Source organism: Cinclus cinclus, chromosome 5 (genome assembly GCF_963662255.1).
Source record: "Cinclus cinclus chromosome 5, bCinCin1.1, whole genome shotgun sequence".
NCBI classification, from domain to species: domain Eukaryota; kingdom Metazoa; phylum Chordata; class Aves; order Passeriformes; family Cinclidae; genus Cinclus; species Cinclus cinclus.
Window position 1 is genome coordinate 69,825,638 of NC_085050.1, and position 21,019 is coordinate 69,846,656.

General features: G+C 42.1%; 1 protein-coding gene across 3 annotated transcripts in view; it reads left to right on the top strand.

The window, feature by feature from the left end:
* The first annotated feature begins 2,349 nt into the window (after positions 1 to 2,349).
* The window catches only part of TRPC3 (transient receptor potential cation channel subfamily C member 3), a 32,564-nt gene continuing 13,894 nt past the window's right edge, over positions 2,350 to 21,019 (top strand). The window contains exons 1-3 of one of the 3 annotated variants that reach the window (XM_062493145.1): positions 2,350 to 2,573; positions 11,183 to 11,954; positions 19,642 to 19,827. In XM_062493145.1, the coding sequence (XP_062349129.1) occupies positions 2,350 to 2,573; positions 11,183 to 11,954; positions 19,642 to 19,827 (1,182 nt within the window). Of the gene's footprint in view, positions 2,574 to 8,794; positions 10,803 to 11,182; positions 11,955 to 19,641; positions 19,828 to 21,019 lie in introns of those variants that run through there. The other 2 variants (XM_062493146.1, XM_062493147.1) reach the window with 2 other exon arrangements.

Below are 21,019 nucleotides of genomic sequence, written 5' to 3' on the forward strand. Positions count from 1 at the left end.
AGTGACCTGGATAACAAAATAGCAGACATTACCTTTCATTATAGGAAAGCAATCAGCAAAGCAATCTCTATTACACAATACTCAAATTACAAAAAAACACAGCCCACAGAACACAATTCAAATTAGTGATGGGAGGTGCAAAGGAGAAAGCAAGGATCAGACTTTGTTAGAACTAAGAACTCATCTTAAAGCCATTTTCCATCTATTTCTGAAAACAAAGAAACAAACCTTGACATGTGAAAGCCATGCTCTGAGCATACATTTCTGAGGCAAGAGCATTTCTCATCAAATTTCAGCTGCACTTTTATGTTTTGTTCTCAAGGGAAATACTCAAGGCAACTGAAAGTCCATTCCTGTAGCCCCTTCTAATAACAGAGGACTTTTTTAATAAAAGTAATATAATATGGGCAGTACCATTTTTTGAGTCAAAGGATCCCTGCAAGGATACAAGGTTTGATGCAGAGTGATTGTTGCATGGCTGTGCTCTAAAATGTATAACACTTATACAGATGTATAATTAGGTTAAACACCTAGACTGTCTTAAATTAAGAACCCCAAGCACTTCAGAGTTACAGTAGCTACATGATATATTAGTTTCTTAGAGAGAGAAATTTGCTCTATTGTGCACATAAATCCACTGAAGCTCAAAGGGCTTTTGCATGTGATGAAAGGCATAAAAAACACACTTCCCTAAACAGTTCAAGATGCAAGTTAATTAAAATGATGACAACAAAGCCCAATTCTTCCTTCAAAGCCATAGCTGAGTAAATTATTTCTATGAAATTCTTGGTTGGCTCTTCCTGTGCTTCACAAGGACAAACCTTGTACACATAGAAAAACAATAAAGGCAAAACCAGGGATGGCACTGAAAACAGTGTGAGCTAATAAGAATTTTACACCAAGACTACCTGATGATGCTCACAAATGAGAATTTCATCTGAGCGGTGACCTGTGGATTGGAAGTCCACTTTCTCTGAAGTAATTGGAAAGCTTAGATAAATTTCAATTTCAGCAGCAGCTGAATGCAGATTCAGAATGCAGCTCCATGGAAATTTTTACTGATACTTCTTCAAAAAAGTTTAAAGCAAGAAAGAAATGACATCTCAGCAGCATGTAGACAAAGTAATGGCTTTACTATATATAAATTAACACATGTACTCTATATGCACCTACCATTCTGTATGTTCTGCATACAAAAGCACACAGGCTCTGCCTTGATTTTAAAGGGGTTGCCCTTCCTATCACGAAATAATTTTTTCCCCATGAAATAACACACCAAAAAAAAAAAAAACCAAACAAAAAAAAACCCAAAACGCCTCATAATAATGGAAGAGGTAATACATCTCTGTACGGCAGGAATCTTTATGTGACTGGGCTCTATAGACCATAATTAGTTCCGATTACATGCCATGGGCGCCTCAGCATCCTCCCGCTGTTTTTCAGCTTGGCACCACACAGAACTAAAGCAGTCGAGCCTCAGGCAGAGACATCTGGAACACTTCGGGGAACCCCGGCTCGCCCGGTAAGTCAGTCAGGAGCGCCTCTTTTCTACCTGAGAATTTCGACTTCAACTTGCTCCCAGTGTGGGGCTGGGTATTTCTCTGAGTACCTGCCCAGCTTTGCGCAGGTTTGGCCGGGCACTTTTGGGCCATTTTGGCGAGAATTACCTTGCTGCTGGCAGACCCCCGCCTCACGTTGTTACCGGGAGCCAGCGAGGCCGGGCCGGGCTCGCTCAGGGCTCGGCGCCGGCTTTGGGCACCTCCTGAGGGCTCCCCTCACGCCCGGCTCGGCGGGAACAGGATTTCCCTCAGGCCGGCGGCACCGGCGGGCTGCTGAGGGACATTTGTAGCTCTCCTGTGGTGGTGGCAGCGCGCCTCCCCCTCGCGTCCCCCCCCTCTCGAGCCGTGAGGGGCGGAGGTGGGACGGGAGCGTCCCCTCCTCTCCGGAGCGCCCGCTGCGGGAGGCGGGTGCGCTCTCCATGGCCCCGCTGCCTCCGTGACGATGCCGTCCTAGCGAGGGATGATGACAGGCAGAGGAGGAGGAGGAGGAGGAGGAGGAGGAGGAGGGGGATAGAGCCGCCGCCGCCGGGAGCCCTGTGTCTTGCTCGCCTCCCCGGCACTTCCCGGCTCCCGCTGCCGGGCTGCGCATCGCGCCGCCTTCCCGACGGCCGGTGGGGCGGCCGTGGTTTTGTGGTGAGGGGTTTGCCCTCTCCAGGTGCTCTGTGCCCCGCCGGGCAGGGCTCGTGTCTCCCTCCTTCTCCTCCTGCCTCCTTCCCCGCCGCACACGCTGCCGGACGAGGCCGGCCGGGAGCGGGAGCAGCGGCCGCCGCCGCCTGAGGGGACCCTGACCATGTCGAGCAAGAGCAGGAAGAGCAAGGAGCAGGGGAGAGTGACCTTCCCCCCGCAGCAGGAGGAGGAGGACGAGGGGGCAGAGGAAGAGGAGCAGCAGCGCCGGCGCCGCGGCTGGAGAGGCGTCAATGGGGGGCCGGAGCCCCCTCCGCCGCCGCAAAGAGCTGTCAAAACCCTCCGGGAGCCCTACGGATACTACCCACCCCCTCCTTTTGCCAGCACCATGTAAGTGTGGGAGCCGGGAGTGCGGGGAGGGGGGGGGAGTGTTCGGAAGGGTCCGCCCGGCAACTTTCCCGGAGCAGGGATGCGGCTCCCGGCGAGTTTTGGGCCCCGGGGGCTCGTCCTGGCCCCGTCCCGGCCGGCCCCGGCAGCGCCGGCGGGAGCGAGCGCGGCCGCTTCGCACCGAGCGCCCTGAGGTCACCGTCCGGCCCCTGCCTGCCCTCGGCCCCGCTCTCCAGCCCCAGGGCTCTGCTTCTTCAAGTGAGTGCCGGGGCGCAGACGATTCCTTCCCTTCCTCCCCCCACTCCCTTTTTTCCCCCCTGGATACAAGCGTAGGTGCCGAGAAATTGCCCAATTATTGGCTCAGCTAAGGTTTAGAGAGCTCATTGCTAACGCGTTCGCTTTATCCTTGTATATTTTTTAAATCTGTGCTGAGATAAAACCAAATTCCCCGCAGAAATCTGGGACACCTGTACAGAAAGAAAAGCCTTAGCTCTGGAGCTGCACCTTGTCCTGTTTGGATGCGCTTTTCCAAAATTTCCGTTTATTTTCAAAGATGCAATCATAAACATCTGTCTATCTAGATATATAAAGAGGTGCTGCCCATACAGCTAGACTTAACTGCAAGATAAATGCATTCCATTTCACTAGTAGGGATGTTAACTTTCTTCTCCCCGACTTGCAAAATGTAGGTTGTCCATGAATTATTCACTAATTTTTATAACATGCTGCAGTTTAGGTAACCTCAGAGGATTGCTTGACTGTTTTATATTTTCAGGACAACGTTTAGTTCTTAATTAAATATTTTAATTACCAGATAGCAAACACTGAGTTTTAAGATAAGATATTCAGCATTTGTAGAAGCCTTAATTAAAATCACCCCAGAGACAACTGTAAAATACAGAAATAATTAGGGTAGTGCATAGAAGGGGATAACCACAAATGAAAGTGGGGTTTACCATCCCAGTGCAGAAATTCTTCACAAATACCCCGTGCCCAGCAATTTGCACTTTGAATGAATTGGTCTTTCACATGTCTTCAGCTGTCAGAAAGTTAGTTGTGCTTGAGTTACTTGTCTAGACTCCCACGTAGATGATGGAATGGGAGAGGAAATAGCAGTGGGAAAGGCAGCATAGTCATTTATCTTCTTTTTTGGAGGTGCCTGTCTTTATCTGCCATAAAAAGATACTTGGACACATTATTTTTAGACAGTTCAAGCAGACTGAGATGAATTATAAGCTATGAGTTCTCAACTTCTGAGTCCCAAGTGTCCTTCCAGAAAGGTTGGCATATTCCCATGTTTAAGAAATGGATACTACACCATGGGGAGATCAAACTGGAGCTCAGTTTACACAGCTATCAGTGTTTGAGCCCGGAGTGAGCTCTGTCTCATGGAATTGCTCCCTGGTAGATAATTCTTGATATCCTGGGAATCTATAAGCCCAGTGGACTGACAAAAGGGCTGACATGGATTAATGTGGTAGGACTGTATTGAACTATTTGAGGCATAGAGGGAAAAGACACAGAAATACATTTTCCCTGTTGTGTGCCTGTGGTCATCCTTCCCGTAGCAGTGGGATTTTTCCCCTGGAGTAACATTCTGTGTTTGGTGCTGATGCCTAAAATCATTGTGCACGTTAATGAGATAAAGATGAGCATCAGCTTGCTCCTGATGTGCTCAGATTGACATATGTCAGGCTTTAGCAGGCACAGAGTGAGGATCCTTGGCTAGAAGGATTTGTCATCGAAATATTCAGCATGAGGTGTAAGGGGAAATAGGCAAGAAGATGCGAAGTAGACATCGTTGGGTTTTGAAACCTCTGAAAGCAGTAGCCTGTGCAAGGTGCCTGTCAGTGTACAGCTGGCTCCCTCCTGTGCCAAATACTGCTGGAAAAAAAAATTAACCTCGGATTCCCACTAAGGTTGCAGACTGGATGTAATATTTGTTTCACAGGGTACTATATGCCCCAGTGGGAAAAAGGTGGACAAACCCCGTAAATGAAAAGTAGTAGGCATCAGATACCTGACTTCTCTGAAAATCATAATGGGGTTTTCTGACTGAGGAGACAGAACACAAAGAAAGGGCTAAGTTTCAAAGGAGCTTTAGAATTCTTTGTTGGTATAGCCCTGTTAACTCTGTTCTTTCCTGGTGAGATGTTTGCCTTGTTCTGTGTGTGTATGGATACCCTCCTGCCATCAATATGTAGTCCTTCTTTTTTTTCCCCCACAGGATTTCAGATGATTGGTATTTTCCTTTGAGGAGTTAGTGAATGGTAATGGTCAGAAAAAGCTCTGCATAGTTTTATGGGGCAGACGTTTGTTCCATCCCCTAAGTGCATGTACACCTCCTTCTGATAACTCACTGTAATTTTTTTTTCCATTTTTTTGGACTATGTCTTTCCAGTTTGGAGCCAGAACTTCTGTGAGATGACATGAGGGCATTTTGGATGATGGATTATGTCGTTTCAGACCAGTGGGAGAGTATAGACCTCAGTCAGATCTTGCAGCTGGCCTGATTTATGTTCTGCTGTTCAGCTGAATTAGCCTCCCTCTTCTGGAAAGCCCGGGCAGCAGCTCACAGAAGGGAAAAGGAAGCTCTCATTTAACGCATTTTGGATTTGGTGCAGGGACTCCCAAATTTTTTGGAAACATGAGCAAACATGCATGAAAGAGACACTGGTTTTAGTGGTGAAGAAACAAATTTTCCACTGGCCCATTCCGACACATGGTTGTAGCAGAGCTTGGAGAGATGGGAAAGCCTTCCTTTGGGAGAGGCAGTGAGGATGGGGCATTGCCCCTCCAGCACTGCTTGTGGCCCTGCTCAGAGCCAGGAGCAGCTTCCTCACGTGGAAGAGCTGTTTTTTTTCTGTGACAGGAACAAATAAAACACCTGAGATCGCTTAGTTTGAGAGAGCTCGGGAGTCATTAGCTACAGACACTGTGCTCCTGAGCACTTCTGTAGGGCAATTACCAGTCTTTAATTTTAAAACTGGGACCTCAGAGGTGACTTTTGGCAGAACAAGAGGCATAATCTGCCTCTCCTGCTCTGATGACTCTGGTGTTTTTGCTTTTAAATGCTGTTGGCCTGATGTACTTATCAGATCTGTCTGTTACCACTGGATTGCATTTCCTTTTCAGGGCTTGAACGGAATCAGGATCACTAGTGTATTGTAGTTCAGCATGGGGGTAAACTGCTTGTAAATTGTTGATGCCATCTTTTATTGCATGCGATAGTTCAGGGAGAGTAACAGCCTGTTCTTCAGCACAAATTGCTCTATAGATCTGGGAAGGCCCAGGATGAAATCTGTTTCTCCAGCTACTCTCCCTTCCTTTAAAATTGCTTATGCTGCGTGCAGTGTTAAAAAGTAGACTTAGAAACAAGACTGTAAATCTTTTGGATTGCTGTAGATAATGAGCGGGATAAGGAAAAAGGAATTCTCTGGTCAACTCTTCCTCCCACATTTCTTCTCTGCTGCAGTTCCAGATTGAACATGAACAGGGATAGGTAGAGTAACAGAGTAGAAATCTGTAATTGAAGCAGCCCACGGTAGGAGCGGAGGGATTGCTGTGATTTTCCAGCCCTTTGCAGTTGCTGTGATGCTCAAATGTCTTGCCTTGTACATTCCTTGTAGGAATAACTCTGACCAGGCAAGGATATGATGCAGTGTAAGGTCATGGTATATGTGATGTGTGCAGAAAGCAGGAGACAAGTGGGTATTGATTGTTCCGTGGAAAATCTCTTTTTTAATAAAATTTTTATTTCCCATATGATGGTCATACATTTTAGATTAAAATATTTGGGGTAAGTATAAACATGTTATAATGTAGAATAGGTTTTTGTGTCTTATTTACCAGGTCTGTAATGAACCAATTAATTGATCAGAGTGCACATAACATTGCTCTGTGTGAGAGCTTGTGATACTTAATGTTAGGTAAAGGTCTTAAAAGGTGATGTGCTCCTTTAGGAGCCTTGGTCTCACTTGTGTGGGAGTTCTGCTGCAGAGCAGAGATGATGAGTGAGTGATTCTGAAGGCTGGTGTGCAGCTCCTGAAATTCTTCCTTCTTTCCAGTGAAGTTTTTCAGTTCCTCAAAACATCTGCTTAGCTGCTGCAGGCTCAGGGCCAAGTGAAACGTGTCCAGATGTGGTGGGAGAGGTGTGCTGCAGTTAATGTGGCTGCTCTCCAATTCCTTCCTTCTTTGTCTCTACTGACTAATTAATACAGAATAATTGGGCATTTTCCTTGCTTGGTTCTTTTGTGGGTTTTTTTGCTGAGCATTCTACAGATACTTTTATATTTTGTGTGTATGTTCTTTCAACTATTTGGAACAGCTGGGAAGAGGAGCATCATGATTCCCATCTCTCCTTCCTTCTTTTTTAAATGTAGGCTGTCAGCACCCTACAGAGACAAGGCTGAGCATCTGAACTTTAAAGGCTTTGGAAATAGAACACAAGTAATTAATGCACATTTAGTTCTATTTTAATCATATTTTTAATCCAGTCTAATGATGTTGAGAGAGGCAACTTGAGATTTTGCTGGTTTGATTATTTCAGATGGCAAATAATACATATAAAGTATGCTGAAAATGGTCGAACGCTTAAACCTAAAATTCTAACTATTTTATTCATGCTTTGGGATAGCTAAAAATATTAGATGTAAGAAAAGGAAAGCAGGAAATGGAATAGGAGACTTTGCACCCGATTGTTTCATGCATTACTCTGACCAGAGCTATGCTGGCTTCAAGGTCTTTGAGTTTGCTGAGGGAAAAGTAGAAGAGAGGAGAAGTGTGGGTGAACACAGCAGCCTCATGTCCCTGTGGTGCTGCACAGGATTTTTTTGTTTTGCTTTTCATTTCTTTGGGCATGTCTTGACAATATTTTAGTCATTAAAATACCAAGCATTGTGCATCTTTATTTTGAGAAGGTATTGCAGTCACTTCAGATACATCATTTCTGACACGAAGTTTACAGTTAAGGATATCTTCCTTATTAGGAAGCCACTATTGAAAGGAAAATTTTGGGAGGATATGTGTCTCTCTTCAGAAGTCAGATGAATCACCTCAGTGATCACCCAGATCGTGGGGTTTGAAAGGAATGTAGATAAAATGAAAATAAATGTCATATTTCAAAATATGCTGAAAAATTAAACTGAATATGTAAGGACAAATGTATTGTGTATTTCATAGAAGATAAATGGGACTCGAAGGGGCAGTTTAGAGGTTTCTTAAAGCAAGAAGTCAGTATGAGTCAATTTGTTTTGTCTTTGTTGCATTTTTAATAGCTATAACTTCTTTCTTCATACCATTACGGTAAACGCTACATTTCTGTACCTATGTGATTTTGGATGTGGAAGAAGAGTGGCAGTGTAACAGCATAAAAGACAATAGGATCTTGTTCAAAAAGAAACTATGAGAAGACAGTGTATCTGGTTTTACTTCTGGTTTTGTTGGGGAATAAGATAGCAGCACACTGTGGCTGTTCACGAGGTGCACTCCGGGCTCAAGTCTTTATTTCTGCGTGCTCTTAAGTGGGAAATATGCCTGAGGTTTAAGACATTAAATTCTGTGTTTAACAGAGTTACAAATCCTCTGTGTTATGCAACCTTTTTTATAGATTTAAAGAAAGTGGTACAGAAGTGAAAAAACAAAACAAAACAAATGGATCATGTCATGCTTGCCAGAGTAGTTTTGCCACATCTTTCAAAAAATAAATAGTAGTTATAGCATTGCTTATACTGCAGTGCCAGTCAGACTATTTCAGGTAGTCCAGAAATGCCAGCCACAGATAAAAAGGTAAAAAAATTAAATGCTTCATCCCAGGAGAGACCTGCCCTTGCGAACAAGTTCCACGGTGTCTTAGCTTGATGTGCAGCTGAGCTGCCCATTTGTGTTCACTGAAATGCTCAGGGCTTGGGCTGGGTTTTGGGATGTTTGTAGCTGCCATGAAGTGATTACCATTTTACATTTTTGATGCAGATAGCTGGAAGGGCAGGCCTATCCTTACAGCCTGAATAGAATTAGTTAGGCCCAATGAAAACTCCTAGGGCTGGCAGTGCTGCACCCAGGGATGGCAGCAGGCATATTTTGTGCAGTGTCAACAGAGCAAAGCTCATCCTTTCGGAAGATCACACCCACAAAAAACAGCCCCCACCAGCACTTAGGAGGCTGTTTCTCTGTCTGTGGATTTAAACCCACATCAGTTTGGATATTTACCTTTCAAAGCTGCCCCTGCAGGTGCTGCCATGTCCACCTTAATGCAGAATCCTTCGTGCCCAAAGGTGTGTGTGGCATTTTTCCCTTGGCTCTGTCCTTTACACAGGGTTTGCTTGAAAACTACTGTTTCATATTTTGGTTTGCTTTTGGCATTCATTGCATGGACTCATATATTTTCTAATGCGTTGAGGGTAGATGTTGTATACAGGAAGAGATATTATAAAAGAAAGGCCTTACAAAATGTGGTTTAGGTTTAAGTTTAAGCTAAGGGTTAGCTTGTAACTTTCCATGTGGAAAATCATAAGAATGAAAGCAGTTAGCACAACAAACTATTCTGGTAAGAGAACCGTTTGCACCTGTAATAAACAAGAAATCTGTCCCATGGGAATCAGTGAACAAAATATGTAAACTAACCAAAAATAGAGAAATTTGACAGACATACACGCTGGCCATTTACCGACCAATAAACTGGGTGTCACTGTATTGTTAGCCAATTAGGAATAATACAGTGCCTTCTGTTATTTCCTATAAATATGAGCTTTGTGAATAAAGAATTTACTTTTACTGCATGAAGAAACTGAGTCCCATCTGGTTATTACTGCAACATGTAGGATTGATTTCCTTTTCAGTTTTTCTGTCTGGGCTTTTACTTCTGTATCTGAGTTTTTCAGCAAAGTGAAAAAAATTAATTTTCACAATGCCCCTGTAAGATGGGAGCCAACTGTTCTCTTTCTCAAGATGAGGAGCAGAGGCACGTAGGATGTAAAAGACAAATTTGTAACTTAAAAGATTTCTTTATCCCTATGTAGTGTGTGTATATATACATATATATATATATATGTATATATATATATAATGTCTTCTATGTATTCAAAGCACACCCTCCATTAAGTCATATTGTTTATCAGCAGCACTTGGTGTCTCCATGCCCATCAAATCATCTCAAGTGATCTCTATCCCTTGAGCTACTGGATTAACTGATAGCATCTGGAGAGTGCTTTTCTCACTATTGAGCTGGAAAAGGCAAGGGAGATTGCTGACTGGTTTCATATTTATGTGCAGATGGTGGTGAAGGAAGGTTAGGGTATCCTGAGTACATTTCCAGGCCTTTGGCCTCTCCTCTGGCAGGCACAAATACTTCTGTTCTTCTTCCAGCTGTGACCACTTCAGCCTGATCCTGTCCGTTCTGTTGTTTCAGACCTTGCCAGGCAGTTGTCTCCTGCTGTATTCTCCAGCTAGTCAGTGTCTGCTCCTCAGCCTCTCATTCCTTTTCTTACAATTTCTATTCAGTCTCACTGCTCTGAACCTCCCTGCCCCTCTCTTGTTTCCTTGCCTTGCTAGATGCAGCTCAGCGTCCAGTCTGCTGTTCTCTTGGCCAGTACCTTCAGTGGTTCATAATTCCAGTTTATGTGTTTGCCAAATTAGCTTGCTCACCTATTCTTTTCACCTGTTACCCTTCTCTTTCCTTCCTCTTTCTTCTTTTGCAACTGGTTTCTGTGGAGAAACCAGTTCCAAACTGGGTTCCCTGGTTCTCATTTTCCTTTTAAACATCTCACTTTCCTACACCCAGGTTTCCTCTTTCTAGTGCAGCAGTTATCTCAGTTTTCATTCATTAGCTCTTTGACTTTCCCTTTTTTTTTTTTTTTTTTAATTATTATTATGGTACTATTATGTATACACAGACCCTCTCAGCTCCTGAAATGGGTGATATAGAAACAGGCCAAACACAATCCACAGCACTGCAGGAGTCCACTGGAGTGAGAGCTGATCCCAGTCTGTACGGGAGGATTCCTGGTGTCTGGAACCTGTGAGCAGTTTAATTGCAGAAAGTCTGCTGAATGTGTATGTACTGTTGTTTTCCAAAAATTTGTAATTTGGCCAAAGTGACTTGTGAGGAGAAGCTTCCAGGTTTAACGTTTCTAGCAGTGACAAGAGAAGCTGTAATCAAGCTTCATCATGTGTTTCTTGGCAAGACATCCTGAAGAAAATGTGTTTTCACCTCACTTTTATGTGCTCCACAACATGGTAAGCATTAAATATTGCCTTACTTATACCATCAGCTTAAATGCTTGTGATGGATAATATTAATTACTACTGAAAGCAGTATACAGATGTGTTTTCATTTTATAAATGGGAGGGATTTCTGAAGAGGAGAGATGTCTTAAAAGAAATGAAAAACATTAATAAATCTTGACCATGCTAAGAGAACAGCAATGGCCCAGGGCACTGAGCCTGTGAGTGCCTTTAGATTGCAGACAAGCAGCAGCTATCCCAACGGAGGATACTACTTGGCAGTGAACGGGCAAAGCACAAGGCACAAAACAACTTGTTTCAGCCACAGGACTGGAAGTTACAAATTACCACCATGGTGACAATTTGTTACTTTTTCCTTGTTTTCTCCTCAGGTACATGGAGGAGAGCCCATCCCTCAGGCGGATGACCATGATGAGGGAGAAGGGAAGGCGACAGGCCATTAGGGGCCCAGCCTTCATGTTCAACAACAGGGGCACGAGCCTGACGGCCGAGGAGGAGCGATTCCTGGATGCCGCCGAGTACGGGAACATCCCCGTGGTGCGCAAAATGCTGGAGGAGTCAAAGACACTGAATGTCAACTGCGTTGACTACATGGGCCAAAACGCCTTGCAGCTCGCTGTGGGGAACGAACATTTGGAAGTGACAGAACTTCTGTTAAAAAAAGAGAACTTGGCACGGATTGGAGATGCCCTGCTGCTCGCAATCAGCAAGGGTTACATTAGGATAGTGGAAGCAATTTTGAATCATCCTGGGTTTTCAGTAAATAAGCGACTGACTCTGAGCCCTTGTGAGCAGGAGCTCCAGGATGATGATTTTTATTCCTATGACGAAGACGGTACCCGCTTTTCTCCAGACATCACTCCCATAATTTTAGCTGCCCACTGCCAAAAATACGAAGTCGTGCACATGCTGTTGATGAAAGGAGCGAGGATAGAAAGACCTCATGATTATTTCTGCAAATGTAATGACTGCACAGAGAAGCAAAAACATGATTCTTTCAGTCACTCTAGGTCGAGAATAAATGCGTACAAAGGACTGGCCAGTCCGGCTTACCTGTCCCTGTCCAGTGAAGATCCGGTGCTCACTGCTCTAGAACTCAGCAATGAACTTGCCAAGTTGGCCAACATTGAAAAAGAATTCAAGGTAATGGTGTTCTTGTGTTTCTCTGTCTTCGCTATTGTTTTAAAGTTGCTGCTGCTTCATGTTGTCCTTAGATGCTGAAATTATTCCCTGTGCTTTTACTTTTTCAATTACAAACACTCTCATCTTATTGTCTCTTTTATCCTTGATACATAAGCCTTTAAAAGGAATTTTTAATGAAATGAAATTGCTTTTGCACCTGCTGTGTTTGGAGAAAATGGGTAAAATCGGAAACTGGAAAAAGTGTGCGTTCTGGTAACCTTGCAGCAGATGGAAAACAATTCTGGTTGCTGCAGCACATAAGGATTGTTCTTAGTTACAAATGCTGAGTAATAAAAGGGCAAAAAGCAGCAACATTCTGCTTTTATTGAGGGTACTGCAGCAGTGACCTTGTTCACTCTTTGTAATTTGTACTGATTTTGACTGATGCCTCCAAATTGTTAAAAATACCCAAAGTGAAATTTTTTGGATGAACCTTTTAGGAATGCCACACATTGAAAACCAGTTGTTAGACTGCTTACAGATGTTGGTCCTCTTACCTGGTTTTCAGCTCTATCTGGTTTTGTATGTCAGTGCCCTGACTTCTTTATATATTTCAGTTTCTCCCTCAGACAATTAATGGTTTTGTTAACTGTTGCCCAGTGCTTTTTAAAATGTTTTTTTTTTTCAGTACAGTTGGATACCTTGTAAAGGACCGTAACAGCCACCTTTCCTCTTGTCCCCCGTTCTCCCCCTGCAGCCAAACCCCACAGAAAAATCAAACCCCACTAGACTGCTTGTAATGAGAAAAGCTTGGCTTGGGGAATGACAGATTGCTTTCAGTGAGTAGAGATATTCACAGCATTTTCTCTGGGTGTAATAGCAGATTTATTGGGGTTCTGCAAGGCCAGTGTTGGGTACCACTCACCTGTTTAATATCTTCAAAAATGATCTGAGAGAGACAAAAGATGCATTAACCTCTCCAAACAGCAGCAAGCCCTTCTTACCCTGTGGAATACTCAGAAGCAATATACAACAACCTGGAGAAAGACAGGCAGAAATTAATAAAGTGAAATTCTACAGAAGAGGAAGAAAACTCCTGAGAAAGAATAGGTCCATATTCAGCTGAGCGAGTTAAAATAGAATTTTAAAATAAATTTTCAGTGGTGAGAAGGATTAATGTACTATAAGACACACTGATGAAGTGTAAAATTCAGCTTAAACCCTTCCACCCCTTTCTTTGCTGAAGGAACTCACTCATACCATGTTGTGTATTGTAAATGAATTGGTTACTTTCTCAATGTATTTATTTGGGGAAAAATGACAGATTTTTCTTTTTCCTCAGATGAAAAGCTACCCTGCCACCAAAAGCTAAATTAGGGCAAGCTGCATTGTGTTTTTGTTAGGCAAGGATGTAGATGATTGGAAGTGCACAGAAAAGTTACAGTGGAAATAGAAATTCATGGGAGACTCCCATCTCATGGGTACTAATACCATGCATAGAAATATCATCAGAAAAAAAAAAAAAGTAGCTTGAAATTTTTGGGGATAAAAGGTGAAGTTTTTTGATTGAGCTTCTCATTTCAAACCAAGGCTTTAAAAAATTATTTCAGTTTTTAAAATGGTGATTCCCTGCTATTTTTGGGATGCCTAAAACCCCAAGAAATGCACTGTTTTCACAGATTTCAGTACTTTTGGATAGCACTTACATGGGCTACTAACCTTACCAGGTGTAGCAGATGATTCTGTTTTGGCACCTACAGTAAAAATTGTTCCTGACTCCTTGCTGGCATGGAAATTCCAGCTTCTCATCAACATCAAAATATTCCAGTGAAATAATTGCTCTCCTCATTGACGTCACATTTCTTTTCTTCCTTCTGTTTCTATCAAGCCTAATAGGAGAGCTGAGTGTTTTCCTGGGGTCCCTCCTGTCTGTAATTGCCTTTTCAGTGCTTTCTTCCCTATAGATGTGTCATCTGAATCTGTTTGGCTGATCACCTGTGTGCTTTGTCACATCCCGGAGGAGAAGGCTTCTAATCCAGCATTTGCATCCTGCAGACTTCTGCTGCACTCTTCTCTAGGATCATCACTGGAAATGCTCGAGTATTCCACTCAAATTCAATCTGTAGCACAGCACTGAGCAGAGCTGCTACAGGGTGGAGAAAAATGGGCAAAATACTTCATGTCCCTCACAACAACAACAAAAAAAAAGGACAAATCTGTTTAAATAATTTTTTATTCTCAGTATCTATGGAATATTAAGCCCCACAATGTTTCCTGTGCATGCTCCACTTCCAGGAACAGAGCACTCCTACAGAAAATACTGTTCTGGGTGGTTTTCCCACAGAGAAAGAGCAGAGGTTGAACCTGTTTAGAAACACCTGAGGGCCAGGTTTCCTGGTAAATGCTTGTTAAATTGAACCTAACACCATTGCAAATGCAAAATCCAGTCTGCCTCTCTGGCTTATCATTTACACTAAAAAATTCTCACGCACAAACCAGGGTGATTTCTAATTCACAAGTGAATTAGAAATGTGGGAAGGTGACTGAGGCCATTCATTCACAGCAGTCAGTTCCTCAAGAAAACCTGATTAATTACACTGATTTTTAGGGTTTTGTTTTGTTTTCCTTTTAGAAGTAAGGAGAAAAGATTCAGAGAAACCACAGAGCCCTGATTTTTCTTGGAAGATGCAAGACACATAGCCAAAAAATAGAACTGAAAATTAATAAAAATAGATGAGGGAATTGGAGTCCTATTTCATTCTACTCATTTCATCTCCAAGCTTCCTTAATTCCATTTGTAATATCCTTGTTTCAACCTACTGTTTGTTCTTTTGCTCTTTTTCATCTATTACATTTATTTCTTCGTGTCACTTTTACTCCTTTTTCATCTTTGCATCCACTCCTTTTCTTCCCATGTATTCTTCTATTCAAGTCTCTCATGGCCAGGGCAAGGAGTACAGTATATCTCTGACTTTACTTGATATTCCTAGTCCTCCTAGTCTTCTAGTTCCAGGGATTGCCTGCAGTATTTCAGATGACATCAGGAATTTCAGTTTGATCTCAGTCAAGAATGCTGCCAAATTGCAAAAACTGGAACTGTATCTTGTCTTAATGTAAATAAGTGACCATTAACATAGCTGGAGAATTATCTTTTCAGGCCCAGTAGCACCACAAAGTACTTTGCAATACAAATATTCCCAATTTTTATGTTTTCCTGTTCTCCTATTTTTAGCAGACCATGGCCACTGCGGCTTGGTTTGGGGAATGATGGGGTTGGGTTACTAAAGTTAATTGACATTCACCCCCCTCCCTGAGAACTTTAAAGCTGTTACTGGCCGGGGAAGGGAGGATTTCTGGAAGTCAGAACAGCTGATGGAACTTTCCTTTGGAGTCACCATAGGAAGAGAGAGGACAAGGTGCCTAAAAAGCCCCTTGGTTATCTCTTTATACCAGCTTTCAACTAAATACTGTCCTGTGTAAGCAAGCTCTGTTCTCCCAGCTGAAATTGCTCTGGCAAGGAGCCAAAAGGTTGGAGTCCTAATTTCTATAGGATAAATCCCTGTTCCCAGTTTTGCTAAAAGCTCCTACGGAACCAACGAAGATGCGGACGTGCATCTAAAAGCAGAATCTGTCAGTGTTCCAAGTAAATTTACATAGTGTTATCTCAGCTGAACTAACAAAAGAGTGTTCAAGCTTGATCTAGGTTTAGGCCCAGCTTTTGAAAGGACAGGGCCCAGATCCATGACCATTAGTGCAATTATGTGCTTGATTTGCATGCACAGTTACGTGTGCAAACTCACCATACATGTGATTTCAAATGGTCGTTTACCAGATAACATAAATTTACGATTCAGCAAAATGACCATGAATTAGTCGTGCATTGCTCGTGAACTTTGGTGCTTGCAGGAGTGTGGCTCCTGTGTCAGAAGACAGATCCCTACCTTTTGTTTGACTGCAGGTGATTGCTCACTATGAATTTCCTTTGCAGTGGTCACCAATCTCATGTGGAATCATCTGAAGGTTTTGTGTTCGTGCTCTGCACTCTTTGCACACAGACCAACATGCTCTTTGTCAGGACTCCAGATGAATTCACAGGGCAGTGCTTGATGTTGTGAGTGAGAACAGAACACAGATTTGGACAGGCTGATGTGTGTCAGAGTCCTCTGAAACTGCTTGTGAGACACAGCTTTGCAATTCCAGTCGCCATCAGTTGTCCTCTGTGTGCTGGAATCATCTGTGGAACCTGGGAAATGCAGGGTGTAGGCTGATATTTTTTAATGTTACAAAGGTGTTTGTGCAACTGTTAGTGTTGATCTGGTGGCTTCATTTGTATGTTCTCAGGAGTGAGCAGAGGTGATTAGGATGACTGGGACCATAGATTAAAATTTCTGATATTCACACAACACCCTAGAGGTAGAAGGTTGGTTGAGAATCAGGTACTGTTTGTCTGTTTAATTCTGTAAAGCAATCAGATAGACTGGAATAAATCTGATTTGCTAATACATAGGCAAATAAAGACCTGGAGAGGGAAATCTGACAAGTTTTCCTGCCGTAAGATTCAAAGCCAGAGTGAGATATTGAGAATGCACATACTGGTTTTCAGTTCTCATAACAGCGTTTGTGGGTGACGTAGGCTGTATTTAATCCTTAAATTTGACAGAATAAAACCTCATCCATTATATTGTTAATCTTATCTGGTAATAAGCATAACTTTTATAAGCAAGTGGTGTATCTACCAATGAAGAAACATGTCATTCATGTTTCTACTGTTATTCTACTGCTATTAGAAGAAATCTGGGTAACTCTCAGGGTAAGCAAACATGCAAAGTATGGAAATAACTCTAGTTATTTCCTAACTATTAGAAATCCACTATTTCTTCTTCTATTTCTTCACAATTAGCAGAAGAATGAGAAAACACTTTGTAATTGAAGCCTCTCCCTGCAACTGGACAGACCATGTTCATTCATACAAGGGAAAATTTGGGTTGTGTTATGTCATGAAGCACTTAAATAATGCAAAACCATCTAAACAAAACTTTATTAAACGTTAATAAGATACCACTTTAGACTGTAGGATAGATACAAATAATAGTAAAACAAATACTTTTTTTTTTCTTGTGAAAGTTAGTGCCTGCAAATTCAGGTGAGGAAGAATGCAGTTTCTCTTTTAGTTATGTTGTATTATTACTGAAGTCACTGCAGGAAGGGTATTGTCCTATGCACTTTGAATAGCAGATTTACAGCTACTTCAAAGGGTTAGAGAAAAGTTGATAATCAGTCTAATTCCTGTTGAATTAATGTTAAGATGTGTCTGGTGATTTTCATGGTTTTTGCTCAGCCACCTCCTTTAGTAAATACTTCCTTTAGCTGCAGTGAAATGAGGAAGCAGCTCTTGCTTGAAATTAAAGGCTTAAGGAAGAGTGTTTGAGTTCTCACCAATATTTGGGAATTCTTTTGTGGTAACAATATAAACAACATAGGACTTGAATAAACCGAAGGCGTGGTACTGTTTTTAGACAATAATTTTTTTAATTGTTTTTAATCTTTATTGTCTTCAGTCACTCCTTTTTCTTCAGTGAATAAAATCCCCATCTTCTTTTTACATTGTGTCACCTCCTGGTGCTTTGCTTAATATTCTTCATAACCTGAATTCTAGCAGTTTATACTTACTTAGAGTTTTGCCTCTGTGATGAAGCTCTTTCTTGGCTAGGCTGTCATGAATTATTTTTTTTTGGTGTGTTTGTTTTTTTTTACTGCTGCTACTTTCTAGCTACCATCCTGGAGTCTTCTTTTGAAAGGTTTTTATCTCTGTAGTGATCTGAGATCTAATCACATTTAATGTAAAAGCTCTATCTGCATTCAGTCCTCCATGCTAACAAGTATATTTCACTCCCTTGATTAACTTTTTATGAGACTTTGCCTATTTTCACGGTCCTCAATCATGGTCATACATAAGCTTGCTTATCCCTTCACTGAATTTAATCACACATCCCAGTATTATTTTTATAATTGGCTCTTCTGTCCTGTTCTCCTGGGTTACCAAAAACAAATCTAAAATAACCTTACATCCTGTTGTTTCACTGACAACTGAATTATTTTGTCCTCTATGACCAAAGGAAATAACAGGATCCTGTTTAAGGTCTGTGATTAGGACTGGTTGTTTCCAAGTCTGTATCAGGGATGTCACTCTTGTGTAATAACACAACTTCTAGAACTATTTGTTTGTTTCCAGTAATGTTTCATTTTGATTCATATCTGAATCTGACCTATGGGACTGATGGCTGATTCTTGCACTTAGCCTATGCAACCTCTATATCCATCATTTTCCAAAATAATTTGAAGCTACTGAGTGCACATTAGTTTCTCTGTCCCATTATATAGATGCTAAGTTGAAAATTCACCAAAACTACCAGTGCAAGGAGGTAAAATTACTTAGGAAAGGAGGGAAAAGTGAGGGTTTCAGGAAAAAAAAATAGATTAAGTGAGAAAATTGTGAGGGCAGAAGCAGTAAGGAAATGCTTTTGAGAACACAGGCACCTCTGAGGAAAAATCTGCACCCTCAAAAAGTGATTTTGAAATGGCAGTGAATGGATGAACAGTAAAACATAAAAAATGGAGAGGCAGAGGTCTCAAATTAGTGTTTTGGTGGCCTGGTGGAGTTGAAAAAAAAATGAAAAAAAGCTATGGAGTAATGGAAAAAGATAGTTGTGCTGTTCCTAGTTGGGTACTGAAGGTAAAATTGGCAAATTCACTCAAGTTTCCTCCTCCAGCTGCAGCCTCATGTGAGGAAATCAGAGGCCACATCTCAAATATGGAATTTCTAGAAATCTGACTGAGAGGACATGGACACAAAAATGAAGACTGAGGTTTCTTCTGAAGCAGAGATCAAAATAAGAGTTTATAGGTGATGTCACAGAGATAGTGGGGGACATTTACAAGTGTAAACAGAAGTACAAGAAAAATTTCAGATGTGCATGCTTTACAAAGTTAGCTAAAAATTCTGAAATGCAGCCACAAGTGTTTTGTCCGTGGAGGAAGAATTAGAGAAAGGCAAATATTTGATGTTGACATATATGATAGTTCTTGGAAAGACTGAACAGGTATGGAAGATGAATTCTCTTGTTCTTTCCAGAGCACTCTTACAGGAAATTTGGGGTATTTTGCCCACAACTGTTGGTGTCCAAGTTTGTCCTGCAGTTACTCTGTGCAGTTACTTTGTAACCCACTGTGCCAATTGTTGGGTGTGAGAAGTTCCAAAGGAAGGTGGGAAGCAGAGGGCAGAAAAGGAAAAAGGGGAAAATGTACCTGGTGTACATCAGAGTAATTAGCCACTTGAGCAGTGTAGAAAGAGGTAAAAGATGTTTGTAGCCTCAGAGGTAATTATTTCATTAGTTGTCAGCAATGCTTTTTGCAAGAGTGGTTTCACTTTTGATAGTCCTGGTCCTGATTTGTTTGTGAAATTCTTATATTTTCAGCCGCCCCTTGTTGCCCATCCAGGATCATACTCTTACGTCAGGTGTTCACCTTGTGTCAGAGAACAAATGATTCTGCTGTACAAAAATTCTGCAATATCTGATACACTCCAAACTTGACACAGCAAAATTCAAACACTTCATTTTTAGCAACTCATGCAGGTCCTTTTCTTGACCCTTGCTTGACTCTCAAGAACATTTGTCACGGGCCATTTTCTGTCCCCCTCCTGTTCCAGAACGACTACCGCAAGCTGTCCATGCAGTGCAAGGACTTCGTGGTCGGTGTCCTGGATCTGTGCCGGGACTCGGAAGAGGTGGAGGCCATTCTGAACGGGGATCTGAGCGCGGAGCCGGTGGAAGCGCAGAGGCACCGAGCGTCCCTGAGCAGAGTCAAGCTGGCCATTAAGTACGAAGTCAAAAAGGTAACTCCTCACAGCTCTCGGGAGGGCAGTGCCACCTCCTCCTCCTCCTCCTGCAGGTGTTGTGAGCCCGTGGTCAGACGCACAACTGAGACGTGGTGTGAGTAATCAAGACTCTCACAAGGCAGAAGGGGGCTGTAATGAAGGAGTTTGGTTTAATCTACTTCCCACTAGGAAGATTGTGGTGACATAAATGAGGTGTGCTAGCAAGGCTTCGCACAGTTGGTCAGATCCTTCTCCTGATTAACCCAAAAGGTATTTCAGTAGAGCCAGATTTTCACTCAGTGACACTGGGGCTGTGTCTTCCTGTCAATAATACCTAATCCAAAGAGAAGGCTGTGTTGGTTTCAGCCCATAAGTAGCTCATCTGCAACTGTGTGTCATAGTGAGAAATTCCACAGGATTTACCATGTTTGTTCCTTCAAAAAATATTTTAAAACTCAGCCCTGGAAATGCATGGAATATGTCTGTGTCTTCTTGATCAATAAATTCCTGTTCTTCACCTTTGTACCTATGTTTACTGTTGTTTTGGCAAGCATTTTCAGTAGATGCCTCTCTCAAAGTAGTTTGTATTTTGTGAGAGAGTGTTATGCGTTGAAAAACGGAGCTGTGCATCACATATTGGACATAAATACATATCCTTTCATTGCAGTTTTTATTGTATTGCTATGTTGTTCTCCTCAAGATCCCACATTAGGCTAGCACAGAAAATAGTTAATACTGTGTCCTGTTGTGAGAGGAGCCAGGAAATACAGCAGTGCCTATGTATTATTTACAGCTACCTAGTTATGTGATTAGCATCACTTCTATTCCTTACAGCCATTATAGTTTCATCATCTCCACAAGAAGCCTTGTGTTTCTCAGAATAAATAACTCTGTGTTCTGTGGCCACCTCTTGAGCCAATCTGCCATATAAAACGAATTGTAAGGACCCTGCCAGAACAACTGGGGATTGCTGGTGTTTATGACGGCCCCAAAAGATGGATAACAAAAATTGTAAACACAGGTCCCAAGCAGCAAATCATAATTTCCAGTATAGGATTGGTCCACAGCAGATAAATGCATATTAATTACTGAAAATCAATGTAATTATATACAAGCATTAAATTAATTTAAAAGACTGCAACGGGAGAAAAGAAATCAAAGTACATAAGCATGCTGTAGTGTCTAAATACATACATTCTTTATGATTTTG